Raw genomic sequence first — 19139 nt, 5'->3', positions numbered from 1 at the left:
TGGACTCAAAACTATTTACTGTTAGATCAAGGTATATTAATGACTGGCTGATGTATAAAGATCAGATTTATGACACCAGATTGTTTATGTAGGTTCAAATTTATTTGTGTTTAAAACTCTTTTAATTCCTTTTCCTATTGTTCATAATGTGTTCTAAGCTGAAGTGCAGCTGCATGCTCTACAATGAAAAAATAAATACACGTTCACAAATTTTCTTAATTTTTATGTCAAAGGCTTGCATTAAATTTAATCATTTGCATACAGAGCTATAATTTGAGTAATTCTCTTATTTTATATCTGGATGTAGATTATTTAATTTCCTGAAAGACTTTGGCATAAAATAATGAAGTATATTCAAAGTGTCATTTTTTTTCCAGTTGATTTTATCCTTGATCTAGTTTAGATACCCTGTGTTTTACTGATTATTAAAACACAAAGCCAGAGAAAGGAGGGATTATCTGTGATTTGTTCTGGCCGTGGTCAAAAGGCCCATGATGTAAACAATCTCTATCATGGAGGCACTGACTTCTAAAGCAGATTGCTAAGGATTAGCTCACCTTCAGGTGTTAAGACTCTTATATACAATATGTTGGGTGGGTGTTCACTACATATATATTGAATCTTGTTTAAAAAATGCAATAATATAAGGTCTCCCTTGTATAGTTTGTATTCGTATAATTTTTCAAATGCTTGGACATATATTTATATAACACAGTTATTGAAATATTAATATACCTCATATAGTCATGTCAACATGTAATAATAAAACTAAAAATTAAAATAAATTACGTCCAAACGTACTTTTTTTTTTTAAGTGAAAATAAATGAAAACCTCCTCACTGGAGAACACACTTTTACTCAGAGCAGGAAAAGGCAGAATACTAATTCATGCATTATTTAAGTGATCGTGGCAGCTGCAATGGCTGAGAAGGGTGTGGCAGGACAGAGAGAGAAAGAGAGAGAGGGAATGACTGTGATGTCATTCTTTGTGCTGGCCTGTGCTGTCTCCTCCCACTCTGTATCACGTCATCACACACACACACACACACACACTCTGGAGGAGGGGAGGGCATCAACACACACTCACATACGCATATTGAGCATCGTCTTATGATCTGCCCAGCATCCGACTTCAGCATTCCCACCTTAATATCAGGTAGGCCTTCTTTATCTCTCTCTCTCTCTCTCTCTCTCTCTCTCTCTCTCACACACACACACACACACACACACAGACAGACACACGGGACACCATCTGTTTGTTTTTGCTGAACAGATCCAAGCTCCTCTTTCACTGAGGTTAAAGTCTCCCCGTGTTTATACTGAAGCCCATAGATTCAATGTTCTTAAAGGGGAATGCCAACAATTTTCCCAAAATTCTCCATATTTGACTGGCACAGTTGTAAAAACACCTTCTCTGAGAGTGGATGGTTCAGGAAAAACAATCTGAATTATTTTAACAGTGGTGGAGAATGGAACCAGGTGTCTTACAGAAAAAAAGCTCCTTACAGAAATGTATTGCATAAAAAGGTTCTTAATACACCACTGATGTCTGAGACACTGTTTACATCTGTATTCAGATGAATTTGAGCTGCAGTAAATTGGAAAATGGCAAAACTGCTTATTTTATTAATTAATTCCTACTTTACCATTCATCAACATTCAACATAAACATAGTTTTAGCATTTCATAAGTAAACACTTAAATATAAAGCTATTAAATAAATAAAAAATGACTTTAAGAACCCCAAGTTCAAAATCATTATGATACTTAACTGACATGTAATAGAGCCTCTGTCATTGTTACTCTGGGCTTAGCACTGCAGAAACTGCACTATGTATATTTTGCAGGAGGGTAGGATTTCCCCCCAGCCACCTCCTCCCGCTTCCCCTTCCACAGTAATATCAGTACACTGCTCTAAAAAATAATGACACTAAGGAGAGTCCCAGGAGGAAAAAGAAACCAATCTTGCCTAGTGTTGATTTACAACCCCAATTCCAATGAAGGAATGTGTAAACCATGAATAAAAACAGAATATGATGATTTGCAAATCCTTTTCAAACTATATTCAATTGAATACACTACAAAGACTAAAGCTATTTAATGTTCAAATGGACAAACTTTATTGTTTTTGTTAATAGTCACTCATTTTGAATTTGAGGCTTGCAACACATTCCAAAAGAGTTGAGACAGGGTCAACAAAAGACTGGGAAATTTGAGGAATGCTCAAAAAACACCTGTTTGGAACATTCCATAGGTGAGCAGGTTAATTGGAAACAGTTGAGTGTCATGATTGGGTATAAAGGGAGCATCCCCGAAGGGCTCAGTCGTTCACAAGCAAAGATGGGGAGAGGTACACCATTTTGTTAACAACTGCGTGAGCAAATCGTCCAACAGTTTAAGAATAATGTTTCTCAGCGTACAATTGCAAGGAATTTAGGGATTTCATCATCCAAAGTCCATAATATCATCAAAAGATTCAGAGAATCTGGAGAAATCTCTGCAAGTAAGCAGCAAGGTCAAAAACCAACATTTGGGCCAAAGAGGAAAAGGACTGTCCGAATGGTTATCAGCACAAAGTTCAATAGCCAGCATCTCTAATGGTATGAGGGTGGTTAGTGCCCATGGCAAGGGTAAATCACACATCTGTGAAGGCACTCAATGCTGAAAGGTGCATAAAGGTGTTGGAGCAACATATGCTGCCATCAGAGCAACGTCTTTTTCAGGGACATCCCTGCTGATTTCAGCAAAACAACGCCAAGCCACATTCTGCAACTTCATAGGAATTGGGCTTGAAATACAATTTACACAATGCCTGTCCTAATTGAGGCAGATGTTTCAGAAGAGAGCCAAAGAAATTATGGATTTCAGAGGCCACTGACCCAATGTGTCTCCTCATGGCTAGCTTGGGCTCTCTGACCAAAAGGTGTAGATATTATCTGAGAAAGGATGAGAGAAAAAGAGATGGTAAGGTGTATGTATGTAAGAGAGAGTCAGAGGAAGGATGAGAGAGAAAAATGTAGAGATAGTCAGAGGGAGGATGAGAGCGGGAAGAGACAAAGAGAGAGAGATGATGGAGAAGGATGTACAGAGAGAGAGTTGGAGGGTGAGAGAGAGGAAGAGAGAGACAAATGAGAGAGTGGGATGTAGAGAGAGGGAGTGAGAGTGTATTAATCAGTGTGGTGAGCCTGTCAATCTCACTAATGGAGTTAACAAGCAAATGCTCATGGGAAATTGAGGAGAGATGCTGAGTCACTGTGTCTAACCATCTTTCTTTCTCTCCCTGTTATTCCAGCGTATCCTGTTTTTTCGGTATATTCCTGCATCATGGCAGAAGGTTCTGGCTTGGTGTCAGAGGTTGAGACTGCATTCCAGAAGTTTGCGGTTCATGGAGACATCAAAGCCGTGGGGAAAGAGATGAATGGGAAGAACTTCGTCAAACTCTGCAAGGACTGTAAAGTGATCGATGGCAAGAACATCACCAGCACAGACATTGATATTGTGTTCAGCAAAGTCAAGTGAGTGTCAGGTCTTTTCCTGATGTTAGTGTTCTCATTTGAGCGTGTTGAGGGAGGCGGATAGCATGTGATTATATATATAAATATATATACTTTGTTCATTTGTACATTAATCTGAACTCCACCCACTCTCACACGGTGAGACAAGACCATCCAGTTAGTTTTCTGTCGTCTGTGTAAGTCACAACTAGATAAAACCAGCCATTGTGATTCTGCTCCATTTGACATCAAGTGCAGAGACTTTAGACATGCCCCGCCTATTTGTTTGAGTCTGTCCAATCACAGTGCTTGACAGTGAGGCCTCTAAGATGAGGTTAAACCAAGCAAAACAAACAGGATGAGCGTGGAGAAATAAGAGCACTGAGTAAAAATGAAGAAAACGAGAATATGTGTGTGTTTCAGAGCTAAGTCTGCTCGAGTGATCACGTTCGAACAGTTCATGCAGGCGATGACGGAGCTGGCACCCAAGCGTTTTAAAGGGAAGGGTCAGGAGGAGGCGCTGCAGCTGCTCTACGGCCTCATCGCAGGAAAAGAACCGAGCAACACCGGCGTCACGGTGAGGACAGCGGTCCCTGCTGGCCACACTTAAATGTGCCATCTCAAATAAATATGCCAATTCAATTGGAGTCTTTACAATTGTATTTCTCTCCCACTCTATTTTCCTTCTCTCTCTCTCTCTCTCTCTCTCTCTCTCTCTCTCTCTCTCTGTCGTTGTGTCTGTAGAAAGTGGCAAAGGCGGCTGCAGTGGACAGACTGACGGACAGCAGTAAATACACTGGTTCTCATAAGGAGCGTTTTGATGAAAGTGGTAAAGGCAAAGGCAAAGCCGGACGAGTGGAGATCCCCGACACCAGCGGCTACGTCGGCGCTTACAAGGGCCAGGGAACGTACGAAAGCAAAGTTCAGGAAGATCAGTGAGGGAGAGAGGGATAAGAGGAGGAGGGATGAGGGGAGAGTGATGGCAGGATAAAGGAGGAAGACGATTTATCTTTCTTGATGATGCATGTTACATTGTGCATTATGATCTCTAGCACCACTGGAGCTGGATTGGTTTGACCAGAGGAGAAATTTGGGGGTGTTTCAAATCTCTTTCAGACTCTATAGGTTCCCTAAATTCCCAGATTGAAAGGTCATATCCTGGTTGTTCAGGGCAGTGTGACACTGCAAGATACTCTCAATAATTATTAGAAAACCCCATGTGGAAAACATGCCTGGAGAAACAATTTAAACACATAGTGAAGATAACGACTCCATGTGAGATGGTGCTCAGTGTTAATGACCTACTCATCTTTCTTTTTTTTTTTTTTTTTTTGTAATTAATTAATTAAATAATTTATTTATTGGCACTACAAGCCGTCATAAATCCTAAGCTTTTAAGTGTTTCTTAACATTATCTCTATTCATGGAGATTTGCCACATTTCAGGGGCCAGATTCACATTAGTGTCTTAAGAAATCAATTCTGAGATGTGTTTTTTCCTTTAATATTATCTCAATAATAATACAGTAATACAAAAAAATGATAGGTAGTCTTAAAAAAACAATTAAATAATTTCTGAAACTTACAATAACCGTGTCTCTGACAATAAGTTGCATGCTGCTCATGACCTTTGGTAACCATGGTTTCATTGATGCCCTTTGATAATCACATTTTTCACTCCTAATTAGCATAACATTAAACTTTGTTCAAATTTGTCAACTTGCTGACTTCACCAGCTTCACACAGCCAACCTTCATGCTGTGTTCAGTCACAGGAAACCACAAGCACTTAGCTGTCTGAGTGAACTCATCATGAGAAGGTCAACCTCTAAATATTTCAGTTTAAACAGTTCAGGTACCTTTTCTTAGAAACTGCTGTAAAATGGCCTCTAGGTTTGTAGTTAGCCAGCAATAATGCTAAAGTTAGCCTATGTGAAAACATCTAACATATAGAGACAGGGCCTTGGCTGACATGAAGAGAATGGAGCTATAGTATGATTTATTGTCAGGTTTAAAAAAGCCCACACTTAAATGAAAGCTTCCCCCTGAAGGAACGAATCCAGCTGCAGCAGGGCTTTTGAGTTTGTTGCTTATTTATGTGAAAATGCACTGAACCTCAAACAACACTAACCTCGACATCTTCCAGAAACATTTCCAGCCTTATTAGTAAGGCTTTCACTAGCTTAGCTTAGCGCAGTGTTTCAATGTTTCAGGAACTCTTTCCCCTTACTAGTGCCTTAAATACTGCATGTGTGTAGTGGAGTTATAGCACCTTTAGCTTCTGATGTTTGTATCACACTGTGTACTATATTTAAAACATGAACAAATGCATATTTAAATATCAAATGTGATAACTACCATATTGAGGTAATGGTTAATTGTTAATGTATGTTAATGCTTTTATTAGCATTCATGCTACAGCTTTTCATTCAAGCAGTAAACAGTGGAATTTGCATGGAACACTTATTTGTGAACAGATTATTTCAGATAAAGACTGATTGAACTATGTTACAAAGATAGCCTCTCTCTCTCTCTCTCTGTGTAGGATAAGGTCACTTTGTTCATGTTGGTTAAGCTCTATTATCTGCTCTGTGCCTCTCAGTGGCTGCCTGAATTTGTATTATGCTGTAAACACCAAGTATATTCTCAAATAAAGTCCGCCCTTAAAGTCTTTCACTTTTTCTCGTATACATGCTGGCATAACTTTATTAAAATTGGAACCCTACTTCCACTCATTTGACACTTTATTAGTCAAACACCCCGTATCATGCTTTTTTTCTGATGGAGTTGACTTGATTTTAGTCTACGACTTCAAATTTCTCTCCCTCAGCAGAATTTCTTGTAGCATTCTTCTTGTATAAGCACATTCATCTGGGAACAGTGAATTTGTTTTGTTGGTTTCTGTCACTGAATCTGTGGAGTGCTGCAGTTTGTTAAAATTCAGGCTGCTCAATATTTGATTGTTTGCTCAGTGTCTGGAGGCTTTTATGCGCTGAACTACATTGATTATCATTGGAGTCTTTTAGTGTTTCACAACCCCTAGATCTTTATGGTTTCTTCAATTTCACATACAGCTGATTTCTCGTGGTTGCTGTTATTCAAACTTAGTTTGGGGTTAGCCCTTCAGCTGCTGTTTATATGATTTAATACAAGTCATTTAACTCACAAAGCTGCAGTGGAACTAGGCCTCAGTCTTAATGAAATTCACTTTACTGCATTCACAGAGTTACTGCATACACACAGTTCAAGTATGGTAAACTTGTGTGTGTGTGTATGTGTGTGTGTGCGTGTGCACACACAAGTCCCTTGTCTGCACTTTATACCTCTTGGACTAACCAACTGTAACCTGGAGTCTGACCAGCAGAGGGCAGAGAAAAATCACGCTTAAATAGATTGTGAAAAAACTCACAGCCCACAAATTTGGCCAACTCTACAGAAACAAGCACACTCTTTCCACTCTGAAAAAAAAAAACAGCTCAATCCTGAAAGGATGTGGAGAGAAGCCATAACTGAAAAAGGAAAAAGACACAAAAGAAAAAGTTAAGTCTCTCTCTCTCTCTCTCTCTCTCTCTCTCTCTCTCTCTCTCTCTCTCTCTCTCTCTCTCTCTCTCTCTCTCTCTCAGTGTGTGTGTTGGAGGTGGGACCCTTTACTCCACCCATAAGTGCAGTTCATGCCAAAGTTATTTATTAATGGAGAATTAGCAAACAGTTCTAAGTCAAACATTGCTCACTGTTACTGTGAATGATGGATGGACGTGTTGGGGCCAAGCCCATGATTACTGTCTCTTACACAGGTGTTCAGTGTCTGAAGTTTGTTTCTTTATTTTGGCCCAAGATTGAAGAGACTAATATTGATAACAAGCAATGGAAGCTAGGGCTCAGAGAGATAGAGATAGATAGATAGATAGATAGATAGATAGATAGATAGATAGAGAGAGAGAGAGAGAGAGAGAGAGAGAGAGAGAGAGAGAGAGGAGGGGGTGGGTTATAGAATTGTAATCTTTTGTTAATAAACATTGAAAAACATCCAATCTTTATACATCACTGAACAATTGTAGATAAGAGAGAGAGAGAGAGAGAGAGAGAGAGAGAGAAAAGCAATTTTTCAAATACTTCAGTTCTAACATTTCATTAGAATGCATTGCTCTAAATGATTTAAAAGACAAGGAGCTTGTACATTTGCTATACTTTTTTTGTAAATAAACTCAAAGAATGATCAGAAAACCTCTTACATGCCTCAGTCCAGGTACAATACATTATCTTATTTCTGATAGCCCTGACCTGGGTGGTGGCCATGGCCTGAAGGTTAGAGATGTGTGCAGGCAGTTCAGCACCGTCAGGAAAATTGGGGCAAGGGGAGGTGAAGGAACAATGCTGTCTCTTCCCTTAAGGCACCAAACCCCCAACTGCTCCCCCAGGCAATAGAGGGTTCTTTAAAAAATAAAATAAATAAATAAATAAAAGTGCTGGATCAGGTTAAAGATATGTACACTCATGTACTGAGAATATTTATTTAGAACACTTTGCCATTTCAAGAATTGAAATTTTAGGAATATCCCAGTGGCTTTTTTTTCACTGGAAGAATTAAGCTATTTCACACAAAACAAACTCAAAATATTCTGGAACTGTTGGAATGTGTTTTACAATTTCCTGAATCACAACAATAAAATAACAGAAAATTGATTAACTGGTTTGTCTGCTACCATTATTTAATTATTAGTGTATTTATTTTATCTATGTGTTCTTTGTGTATGGTGGAGCTATTATTGTTCTCTGCTTTCCTGTACGTTATCATCTATTGTAAAGAGATGTTTAAAACCATAAATACGTTAAGTACACAGGAAGAACTGTGAGTAATGGTGATGAAAATGTGGTGATTACGTCACTGCTCTGTTTCCTTTTCATCTAGTGAGGTCAGACCATAATGTCATGAGTTTGTCTTAATGTCAGTCTTTGCCCTCATGATGTCATCACACATGTTCAAACGAGACCTGAGGATGTCATAGGACAGATGTTGTGGGTGTTGAGAGGTTGGACTGGAGTTAGACAGTTTATCATAGATATAAAATAATTAACAGTGGAGACTGGGTGGATTCATTCACACTGGTTACAAGACAATACACTGTTTTAAACCAAGGCTTTAAAGGGTTAATATTTTCTAAACCCTGTAATTCCAGCACTCAGCCCACCCACCCCATCCCAAATACCAACCATCTCTCTCATTCATCCTCTAGCCATCTAGCCATCACTCCCTCCCTCAACTCCTCACTCTCTGCCCCCCCCCACCCCTCCCCCCACTTCCAACTCTCTCTGGTGGAGAGGTATTTGGAGAATTCCTTTCTTTTTCCTACCCACCCCCAAAAAAGGAGGAGGCGTCCATAAAAATGACAAGAGGAAAAGGGGGAGAGAGACAGAGAGAGAGAAGTAAGCACGACCATAAAAGGTCATGTACTTTTTTTTTTGTGTGTCCTCCTTTTGTACTGTTGGGTGAAATCATTTCTCCCTGAAGTGGACACGCCTTCTGCTGGACTGTGCATAAAGAGGAAGTGGATTGCACACACACACACACTTAAATACATAACCACACACACACGCACTGGGTGTAGAGGAGTACACGCCTGAGAAGCAGGAAGAAGCCAGCGGTGATTTTTCTGAACTCTCTGAACTGTGAGTTTACCCACACTACACTCCATCTGTAGGATACACACTGCAGTATAGCACAGAATACCTTGTAGTATATTGTGTATTATACTGTTGTTAAGTGTGGTATTCAGTGTAGTGTAGAGTAAGGGACAGGTTTCTGTTCTCTGCAGCATGTCTCTGGTCGCAGGTAATGAGGAAGTCACTGCAGCATGACAGAATTAAAACCAGCCTTGTGGATTAAGACTGAGATTAAGTTTAAATTATGGATTCCTGTTTAAGCCTAAATTGCAGGGATGTTTTCCCAGAGAGGGATTAGGCCTAGTCCTGGACTACACAACATTTTTTAATTGTGATTTTCAATTTAAAGAAGGATATAGTCCAGTACTAAACTTAATCCCTGTCTGGGAAAGCAAGAATTTAGTTAAGAATTTAATCTCTAAAGTAACCTGGTCATCACACTGTTAGACTGAGCATGAAGTACACGCCTGTTTCACAGAATGACAGAAATATGAAGATTTGGATGAACTTTAAGTTCAGTTTTACAGACTAAGCCTAAATTTAAGACTTTGAAAGCCTGTGCACAAAGATCACACTGTCAGATTGAGTATGAACTGCACTCATCTTTCATACAAATCGTCGCATTCCTCTGCTTGTTAGTACACGTTACAAGGCCTCGCCGACATGACTGAGTGAATGTGTGTGTGTAAGAGTGTGTGTGTGAGAGAGAGCTTGTGTGAGGTTTCATGGTGAGTTTTCACTGGCAGCTGATAGGTTACAAGAAGAATTCCTCTATTTCTCTCTCTCTCTCTCTCTCTCTCTCTCTCTCTCTCTCTCTCTCTTTGTAACCTTCTGAATTCTTCAGCAGTTCAGTGGCACACAGTGTTCTGGATTAATTCACTCAAGTAAATTCAATGAGTCAGATACTTCCCCCTTAAGGACAGGCCCCTTCTCTCTCTCTCGCTCTCTCTCTCTCTCTCTCTCTCTCTCTCTCTCTCTCTCTCTCTTATCTACAATTGTTCAGTGATGTATAAAGATTGGATGTTTTTCTGATAAAGTGTGCGCCCTGAGCTTCTGTGTTGTTAGCGACATTAGCCTCTCAGCTCTGGGACAAAACCAAAGAAAACAGAACATGTCTCAACCGATCGACTTGGTTTGAGTTAATGTGGCTAAACTAATGGTTTAAGACCATCAGGGAAAACAGGTTTAAATCTTCTTAAGTGCAAGTAAATGACCGGTACAACGTTCCATAAAGCAGTGACGACAAACGGCCAGTTGTTTAACCGAGGGTTCTTCACTGTTTTATTTTCTCATTCACTGGGAATGGATGTTAAGTTTGACACATTTTATTCCACCACACAAGCACTGGCAGCTCTATTTGACCACTTAGCACATCTGGACAGTTAGTGCTCTCCTCCAAGCCTGCTGAGCTCCAGTGGCATTGAAAGTTGAGTTTGAAAAGGGGAGCTTCAGAAGTCTCGGCTGAAGCATGTGCTTGCCCTCGTTCTTCTATGCTAGTGGCTGGAGGAGCCCTGAATAACAGGAGAGCGGATGATGACTGATTACTGGGGAGAACATTGGGATTAGACAGATGTAGGTATACATATATGAACAGTTATGGAACTGGGTGAAGCAGTAGAGATGCAGAGTGGGTTTTATTGTGCGCCTCCTCCAGCTGAGGCCTATCTGAGCTTGTGCAACAGCAAGGTTAGTACATCATTAACCCATGATGTATTTTTATAGACTTTCTCAAATTCTGGCTGAGCTTCAGCATGTGTGTGTGAGACATACTTGAGAAACACTCCAGACAGCAAGCACATATAAACACCCAGCGAGAATTAGAAAAATACGTAAAATCACACACTGGACAGCTTGCAGGATGGGACAGGCCTAAGTTGCAACATATCTTCCCTCTCTCTCTCTCTCTCTCTCTCTCTCTCTCTCTCTCTCTTATTATTGTGCTTGCTGTATAATTCATAGTGAATCACATATGCTCAATAGATTATAAATTAATAATTTGTTGTACTTACAGGATGTTCATAATTTGTACTGAGAAATTATAACATTTATAGTCTATATTACTAGCATATTACTAAATAGTTTCTCAGTTAATACAGGAAAGACCTAGAAAGGGGATGTTGCATCACAGCTCTCTTTCTTTCTCTTTCCCACTCTCTCTGTCTCTCTCTCTCTCTCTCTCACACACACACACACACACACACACACACACACACACACAGTGTAAGCACTTTATTCACTGTAAATATTGAAGATTCACAATGGAAACATTTGCATCTCACAGTGTATGAATATCTGTGTGATTTTGATAGAAAATACTAACATTCTTCAGAAAGCAAACAAAGCCAGTGTGATGTTCACACATACACACAGGACACAAGCACTCTCACACACACACACTAAGAGGCGTAGCTAATTTTTTCTCAGACACAGAGCATCAGTAGGAACACATAATTTTACTACATCACATTAAGAGGAACCGTGATGTCTCTAGAAGTTCATTCCAGATCAGAGTGATGACAGAGTGATGATCAGAGTCATGATGACATGTTTTTTAGAGGACTAAAGAGGAACAAGGGGGGAGAGAGAGAGAGACAAAGAGAGAGAGTCAAAGAACATTTTAATTTGGATGTTAAGTTATATTTTCTATGCTTGTAAGTTCTAAATATATAATGAATAAACAACATTGGAAATGATATGTATGAGTATTAATGACTGAACCTTCATAGTTATTAATGTTCTCCTCCAGGTGTGCTGAGCTTCAGTGATTTTGGGTTTACAGCCATTCAGACAGAAACAGTGTCTGGTGTCAGAAAGGACACGTGCATTACTCTTCCCTCTCCTTAGCAACTTAGAGTCACTGTGTGATTAGGGGACAGAGAACTAATGGATGAAAATAAAAAATAAAAATTGGGAAGAAATTTGGTGTAAAATCTGTATCAAACTTCATAACAATTTAAATGAATGAAAGTAAATAAAAGGTTAAATGTTTAACGTTAGAGAAATATCCCTGGGGTGTTTATGTTGACTCTTGGATTACAAGTGGGAGCCCGTTATCTGCTCGTAATGGGTCTCAGCCTGAAGAACCCTTCTGTCTGCAAGACTCAGAGTGCAGGGACTGTTGAGGCCAAGCTTCATCTCTTAAGTTTGTCCCACACTTCATTTGATTCCACAATCAGTTTGCATCAGATCCAGATGTTTTTACAGCTGTAACAGAAGTTATGAACAAAGCAAATCTGAAACCAAACAGTGCTTGTTCACTAATTTTTCTTTCCTTTCCCTTGGGGGTAAACACTCAAACTCACCACACCCAAGAGTGGGGTATTTCCATATTGTTGCTCTTGTCAGTTTTCCTGTAGTTTTGGGAAGGAAACAATGGTAAGAGTGAGTGTGGTGTATTCAGGGGTCTGTCTTAGGGCAAGTTATGTTCTGAGCATTCACAGCTCATCTCAATATTTTAAAGATATTTTTAGAGGAAATGTATGTGTTATACTTTACAGTTTAAGCAGGCAATAACAAAGGCACGTCACAATATATTCATATATTCAGAATTTTTAGAACATTTGACCATTTGTCCTTACATTTACACTGTTCTAACACCATTTCACAACAAAACAAACAGATACAATGTTGTAATTTCAGTATAAAAGCACAAAAATGTCCATTACATAACTATGTATTACCTACATAAGGTAATTACCTTAAAATGGCTTAGAAATTACATAACAAGACACTATCCATGTGATGAAGCAATTCAGCCTCTCTATCCCCCTCTTTGTCTCTCTCAGTCTTTCTCTCTCTCTCAGTTTCTCTCTCAGTATCTCTCTCAGTCGCTCTCTCTCTCTCTCTGGTTTGATGGAAAGCCTCGCCCATTTTTAAGTTTTACTGATATTCAACAATTTGATCCTATTTGATCAGAATGGGTAATTTAATTAACCAAATCCCGTGTTTAACACTGAAAACACACACATACACACATGCAGAGCAGATCAGCAGATAGTGATTACAGGGTGTGTACTGCATGCTCAGTCAACCAGCATCTCAAGAGAAAAACACAGACACACACACACACAAACACACACACACACACGGATCACTTATTCAGTCTGACTTTTTCTCATGAACCAGTGTGAAGTAAAGGGTCAAAACTCAAGCTCAAACCAAACAGTAAGTTTATACAGTAAAAGCTTGAACAAACAGATTCAGTTACAGCTGTGATCTTATTCTGATAAACATTATACTTCAGTAAACAGCACTTTGTGTTGTGTTTATCCTTGAGTAAAAAAAATGGTCAAAGTAAAATTTAACGTTTCTGATCATGAATAATATAGTAGCAGCTCGAAAACATCTCAAAGGAGCAGTATCACCTCCAAAAAGCAGCCTTCAGTATTTGTGAACATGATTATTTATTATTTGTACAACATTTTCATGATGGGTAGCTCACATCAGATGAACAGTCTAATTGCTCAAAAGTCCCTAAAAGAACAAGGTTATGCTTCATAGAGTGGGTCCTCCACATGGAGGCAGATTTGTTTAACACAGTTTTGGGATGATAAAATGTACGATAATATAAAATGGCAATGCTAAATATGTGTATTTGTTTATTTTATTATGTATGTGTGTGTGTGTGTTATAGACAAAATGGCAAACAAAGGCCCGTCATATGGTTTGAGCCGTGAGGTTCAGAGTAAAATCGAGAAGAAGTATGACCCTGAACTGGAGGAAAGGCTGGTGGAGTGGATTGTGGCTCAGTGTGGACCTTCTGTGGGGAGACCCCAGCCTGGGAAACAAGGTTTTCAGACATGGCTCAAGGACGGATGTGTAAGACAACGCAGTATGTTTGTGTGTGTGTGTGTGTGTGTGTGTGTGTGTGTTTGTGTGTGGTATTTTTTGAAATGTTAATTGAAAATGTGACCAACTTCTGAGTTTGAACCTTGTAGGAGCAGGAATCTATTAGTGCAGTTTTCCATGACTAGTGAAATGTGAAATAGAATGACTAAAATTCTTTTTATATTCAGTGGCAGAATTTCTGTGTGATTTGTAGTGAAATAATGTCTGCTGTGCTTTTGTAGATTCTGTGTGAGCTCATTAACAGTCTGTATAAAGACGCAAAGCCTGTGAAGAAGATCCAGACCTCCAGCATGGCCTTCAAACAGATGGAGCAGATTTCTCAGTTCCTTGGTGCTGCAGAGAAATACGGGGTCCTGAAATCTGACATGTTCCAGACCATCGACCTCTGGGAGGGTCAGTCCCCTTCTATATTCTTTCACATACATTTAAAGAAAAGGTTTGGAATAAAAATCTACAGTACACAAGAATTCCTCAGCACTAATGTAAAGAAAAAGTGATTGGTTGATTGCATTGTCATCTTGTAATAAAAAATAGGTTTAACTGGACATGTATGGTCTTCTGTTCAGCTCCTGAAAACATTCACAAAGGGATCACAAATCTTGCTTTATTACATTTACTTAGATTGTGTGTGTATCTCTCTCTGTGTGGGTGTGTGTGTGTGTGTACAGGTAAAGACCTGGCTGCTGTACAGATGACTCTGATGGCGTTGGGAAGTCTGGCCGTTACTAGGACAGATGGCTGTTACCGTGGTGACCCCAGCTGGTTCCACAGGTGAGCATCCTGTTCTTTCTTTGACACTGTGGCTGGTGGTCATGGCAACACAACAACAGCAGCACACTTGCAAAATGACAATATTGAGGTTTAGTTGTCATAGCAACCACAAAACATGTATTGGTATTTTAGTGTGCTTTAACAGTATGTAGGAGTAAATGACCCAAGCACTCTCCATGAGTATTGCTGTACACTGTAATGACAGAAATGAATTAATCCTTTAGGAAAAAACAAACAAACCAAAAAACACTGTGTAATCTGCCAAAGCTAACATCTCTGTGTGGCACACCTGAATGTCTGACAGTTATAAATTGGTTCTGATGAATCTCGTTACGTCTGCTCTTATGTCTATAAGTAAATACACTTAAACTAGAATACCTATATTTTTGGGATAATTGTAAGCAATTAAAACATTCATTCATTCATTCATTCAATATCTGTAACCACTTAACCAGTTCAGGGCCATGGTGGGTCCGGAGCCTACCCAGAATTATTGGGCGCAAGGCAGGAATACACCCTGGAGGGGGTGCCAGTCCTTCACAGGGCAACACAAATACATACACACATTCACTCACACACTCACATCTACTGATTTAATTCTAGGGTTTCAGGGAACACACCCTGGAGGGGGCGCCAGTCCTTCTCAAGGTGAAATACATTCACTCACACCTATGGAAACTTTGAGTCACCAATCCACCTGCCAACGTGTGTTTTTTGGATTGTGGGAGGAAACCGGAACATCCGGAGGAAACCCATGTGGACATGGGGAAAACACACCAAACTCCTCACAAATAGGAGGGGGACTTGAACCCACCTCCAGGTCCCTGTAGCTGTGTGACTGCGACACTACCTGCTGCAACACTGTGTGGCCCTTAAAATGTTTGTGATTAGTTGTAATAAGTAGTAATACATTTCGATTAAAATATGTATGAAATAAATGTTTCTAATCAACTGACACCCTATGAAAGATGTATCCTTGTTTATATGATGGATTAAATATAATATTGGGAAAGTGTTCAGTGTTCTGAATGTAGTGTTTTTGTTTATTAGGAAAGCTCAGGAGAACAGGCGGGATTTTTCCGAGGAGCAGCTGAAGGAGGGTCAGTGTGTTATTGGTTTGCAGATGGGCAGCAACAAAGGAGCATCACAGGCTGGGATGACTGGCTATGGACAACCCAGACAGATCCTCAAGTAATCACCCTGACCTCTAACTTTTAACCTCTGGACCAAACCAAGGCTTGCTCCCTCCATGGAACTGAACTGGACAAATCACCGGGACCAAAAACATTTACAAAAACATTTAAACCAACATTATAATACCACAAAAGCACCAAGCAGGGCTTTGGAAGATGCATTTTTTAAGGAAAATATATAAATATTCCAGTGAAAATGTTTCTGTCATTGCATTGATTAAACAATTAAGATGTGTAAGGTCGAAGAATGTTGAAGAACGTGTGCAGCTAGCGTATTAGCTAATGGTTGGGTTGATTTTTTTGTCTTAGCTTTGTGTTTTCATATTATTGGATCAACAGAGCAAAACATTTTCATATACAATTGTCCTCAAGAGTATAAGAATTATATTATAACATTTTTTTAATCTTTTTTTATTTCTTGAATAAAAATAGCCTTTTTAATCTGGTAAGTCAACGCTAAGATTTAGTTCTGACCATATCAGTATACATCTTCTATTTCCGTAATCCAAACTAACAAACACACACACACACACACACACACACACACACACACACACAGACAGATAAAAATAATTAAAATTATTAAATTGCATCCACTCGTTCTGCATTTCACAATTATTTGATCAAAACACTGTTTTGTTTATCAACAGAAATTTCATCTCATATTAGCCTTTTGCTAATATTTTAATCTCAGCAATTTATATTGCATATTGATTGTTATCAGATTATTTTAAAAAATAAAACTCAGCTCAACTGAACAAACCTCTGTGATATTGTTTGTGCTACAACATGGGATTCCTGCTATGAGGCTAATATTTGTAAATGAAAAATAGAAGCTAATATTAGTGTTCAGCAATATGGGATAATCATTTAAATCAAATGGAAGTCTTCAGTAACTTAGATTCAACTTAGCTCGATTTTGTGGCATCTGCTACTATATGACATATTTCACCTCCACAAAGATATATAGCTAAAACTATAAGAGCTATGAAAAAATGACAGCAATCTTTAAAAAGATTTCAACATGGCTGTGCTATTATATTAACCATGTGTCATAGTGTAAATTTAGATCTGTTTTTTTTTTTTTTTCGTAAGCCTGTTCTAGGCTTACTCCACACATTGATCGTATTAATAGGGGTTCTCCTGTAAAATTCTGTGACAGGATAAAGCCAGGCCTGCAGTGATTAGGTGTAAACACTAGAGCTCATCATTTCATAAAATCACAGGACTTTACAAAAAATGTATATAATCTGATAAAAAAACACAGAAAGGTCAAACTCCAGCCATTTTCCTTCTGAATAAACTAGAAACATTTAATCTGGGTTTTACCATTGGCTTTAACTTTTACCAGAGAGATAGAGATAGATAGATAGAGAGAGAGAGAGAGAGAGAGAGAGAGAGAGAGAGAGAGAGAGAGAGATTACACATGGTGACTTAAAAATAAGAACTGAAAGCTGCTATAAATAAAATGTTTCAGGATGTTTAGAACATGTAAAAATGAGGCCTTTTCTCATTGCACTCTTATCTCACACTGCAGTGTTTCATAGCAACAGCATGTGTGTTTGCACAACAGAATGTCACACCACACACACGTATTCACCCACACCCTCACGACAGTGCAACCACAAAGGTGTAAATACAAACAGCAAATACAGAATTGATTAAGTGGTTCCTGGACACAATGTCTGAAAGTAACAGAAAAAAATAACACAAAAAAATCTGCACTGTGTCCACCCTTTGCCTTAAGTACGGCTTTCATAATTTTTGAGTTCCCCAAAAAAATAAATCTCCAAGGCAATTTTAATTTCCACACCTTCCACAACTTCTAAGTTTTGTCTTAGAAGTTGGTTGCCTTGGAGTAGAGCATCGGACAAGCAGCATAAATGCAAATGTAAACTGTGGTGTTACAAACACTGTGAATTAACTGAAGAGGAACTGGAATAATGTTTACAAACTACCATTAGATTAAAATTAAATGAGATATAAATAAATAAACAACATTCTACAATATGGGTCTCATCTAAGGTCACTTTCTATGAGGGATGTGGTGTTTCCTGTGTATAAATGGGTTTCCTCCAGGTGGACACACAATCCAAAACACATGCCAGTAAGTGGACTGGTTATTCAAAACTGTCCAAAGGTGACTGAGTGAATTGTGTGAAAATGTCCACAACTCTGAGTGACTGGGTGAGTGTGTGGTGCCCTGTGATGGACTGGTGCTCTTTCCAGGGTGTGTTCTGCCTTGGGAATCTGGGCAGGCTCTGGAAAATGAATGAATTTTGGTTACAGAAAATGAATGAATGAATGAATGAATATGAAGCCATTTTCATAAACTCTCAATGCAATCCCATCTCCCTCTTTTTCATCACTTTTTCCCTTGCTCCCGGATGTCTCCTCTCTTTGTCTGAGCTCAGCAGGAGCCTGGGGGACTCTTCAGAGCTGAGAGGATTTCCTTCCTGCTGTTCATGCTGATCTGCTTCCTCCAATTCACTGCACCATGTGTTATTCTGTGGTTTAATAAATCAAACCAATGAACATTTTTTTTGTATGGTACTGTTTAAAACCGATGTTATAACAGACCCAAGAGAGTATATACTTAGAACATTAGAGTTCTATTCTAAATGATTCAGTTATATCAGGTATTATCAATTGGTCTCAGCCCAGGACCCACATTTTCTCATTCATTATCTGTAACCCTTATCCAGTTCAGGGTCGCGGTGGGTCCAGAGCCTACCTGGAATCATTGGGCGCAAGGCGGCAATACACCCTGGAGGGGGCGCCAGTCCTTCACAGGGCAACACACACACACACACTTTTGAGTCACCAATCCACCGTGTGTTTTTGGACTGTGGGAGGAAACCAGAGGAAACCCACGAAGACACGGGGAGAACACACCAAACTCGTCACAGTCACCCAGAGCAGGAATCTAACCCGTGGAGCTGTGTGACTGCGACACTACCTGCTGCGCCACCGTGCTGCCCCCACATTTTCTCATGGTCATTAATATATGCATGCAAAGTGAACATCGACGAACATCATTAGCTGATACAAATTTAAAGAGAAGGGTAACCAGCAAACGAATGGTGGTTACCATGGCAACTAGAATGCTGCACGCGTCCGACGCGTCTCTCGATTTTTTTTAGATAAAGGATGAGTACAAAATCAGATTAGCAT

General features: G+C 39.3%; 2 protein-coding genes across 2 annotated transcripts; both read left to right on the top strand.

Moving 5' to 3' along the window:
- The first annotated feature begins 1063 nt into the window (after window positions 1–1063).
- Window positions 1064–6156, top strand: tppp2 (tubulin polymerization-promoting protein family member 2). The gene is made up of 4 exons (XM_066659150.1): window positions 1064–1156; window positions 3293–3515; window positions 3918–4071; window positions 4239–6156. Exons 1-4 carry the CDS (start codon window positions 1111–1113, stop codon window positions 4431–4433), a joined length of 618 nt encoding a protein of 205 aa, XP_066515247.1. The 5' UTR covers window positions 1064–1110; the 3' UTR covers window positions 4434–6156.
- A 2871-nt stretch (window positions 6157–9027) lies between these two features.
- tagln2 (transgelin 2) lies at window positions 9028–16702 on the top strand. The gene is made up of 5 exons (XM_066659155.1): window positions 9028–9159; window positions 13787–13971; window positions 14223–14394; window positions 14670–14772; window positions 15823–16702. Exons 2-5 carry the CDS (start codon window positions 13792–13794, stop codon window positions 15965–15967), a joined length of 600 nt encoding a protein of 199 aa, XP_066515252.1. The 5' UTR covers window positions 9028–9159; window positions 13787–13791; the 3' UTR covers window positions 15968–16702.
- The last annotated feature ends 2437 nt before the right edge of the window (window positions 16703–19139 follow it).

Source organism: Hoplias malabaricus, chromosome 2, assembly GCF_029633855.1.
Source record: "Hoplias malabaricus isolate fHopMal1 chromosome 2, fHopMal1.hap1, whole genome shotgun sequence".
In the NCBI taxonomy this organism is placed as follows: Eukaryota; Metazoa; Chordata; class Actinopteri; order Characiformes; family Erythrinidae; genus Hoplias; species Hoplias malabaricus.
Note: the sequence above shows the minus strand (reverse complement) of the source record. Positions and strands in the feature narration are given on the sequence as shown.

Coding starts and splice junctions, on each gene's coding strand:
- tppp2 (XM_066659150.1), top strand. CDS start 1,111: ATGATCTGCCCAGCATCCGACTTCAGCATTCCCACCTTAATATCAG. Junction 1,157..3,292: donor CATTCCCACCTTAATATCAG/GTAGGCCTTCTT, acceptor CTGTTATTCCAG/CGTATCCTGTTTTTTCGGTA. Junction 4,072..4,238: donor CGAGCAACACCGGCGTCACG/GTGAGGACAGCG, acceptor TTGTGTCTGTAG/AAAGTGGCAAAGGCGGCTGC.
- tagln2 (XM_066659155.1), top strand. CDS start 13,792: ATGGCAAACAAAGGCCCGTCATATGGTTTGAGCCGTGAGGTTCAGAGT. Junction 14,395..14,669: donor GACCATCGACCTCTGGGAGG/GTCAGTCCCCTT, acceptor GTGTGTGTACAG/GTAAAGACCTGGCTGCTGTA. Junction 14,773..15,822: donor GACCCCAGCTGGTTCCACAG/GTGAGCATCCTG, acceptor TTTGTTTATTAG/GAAAGCTCAGGAGAACAGGC.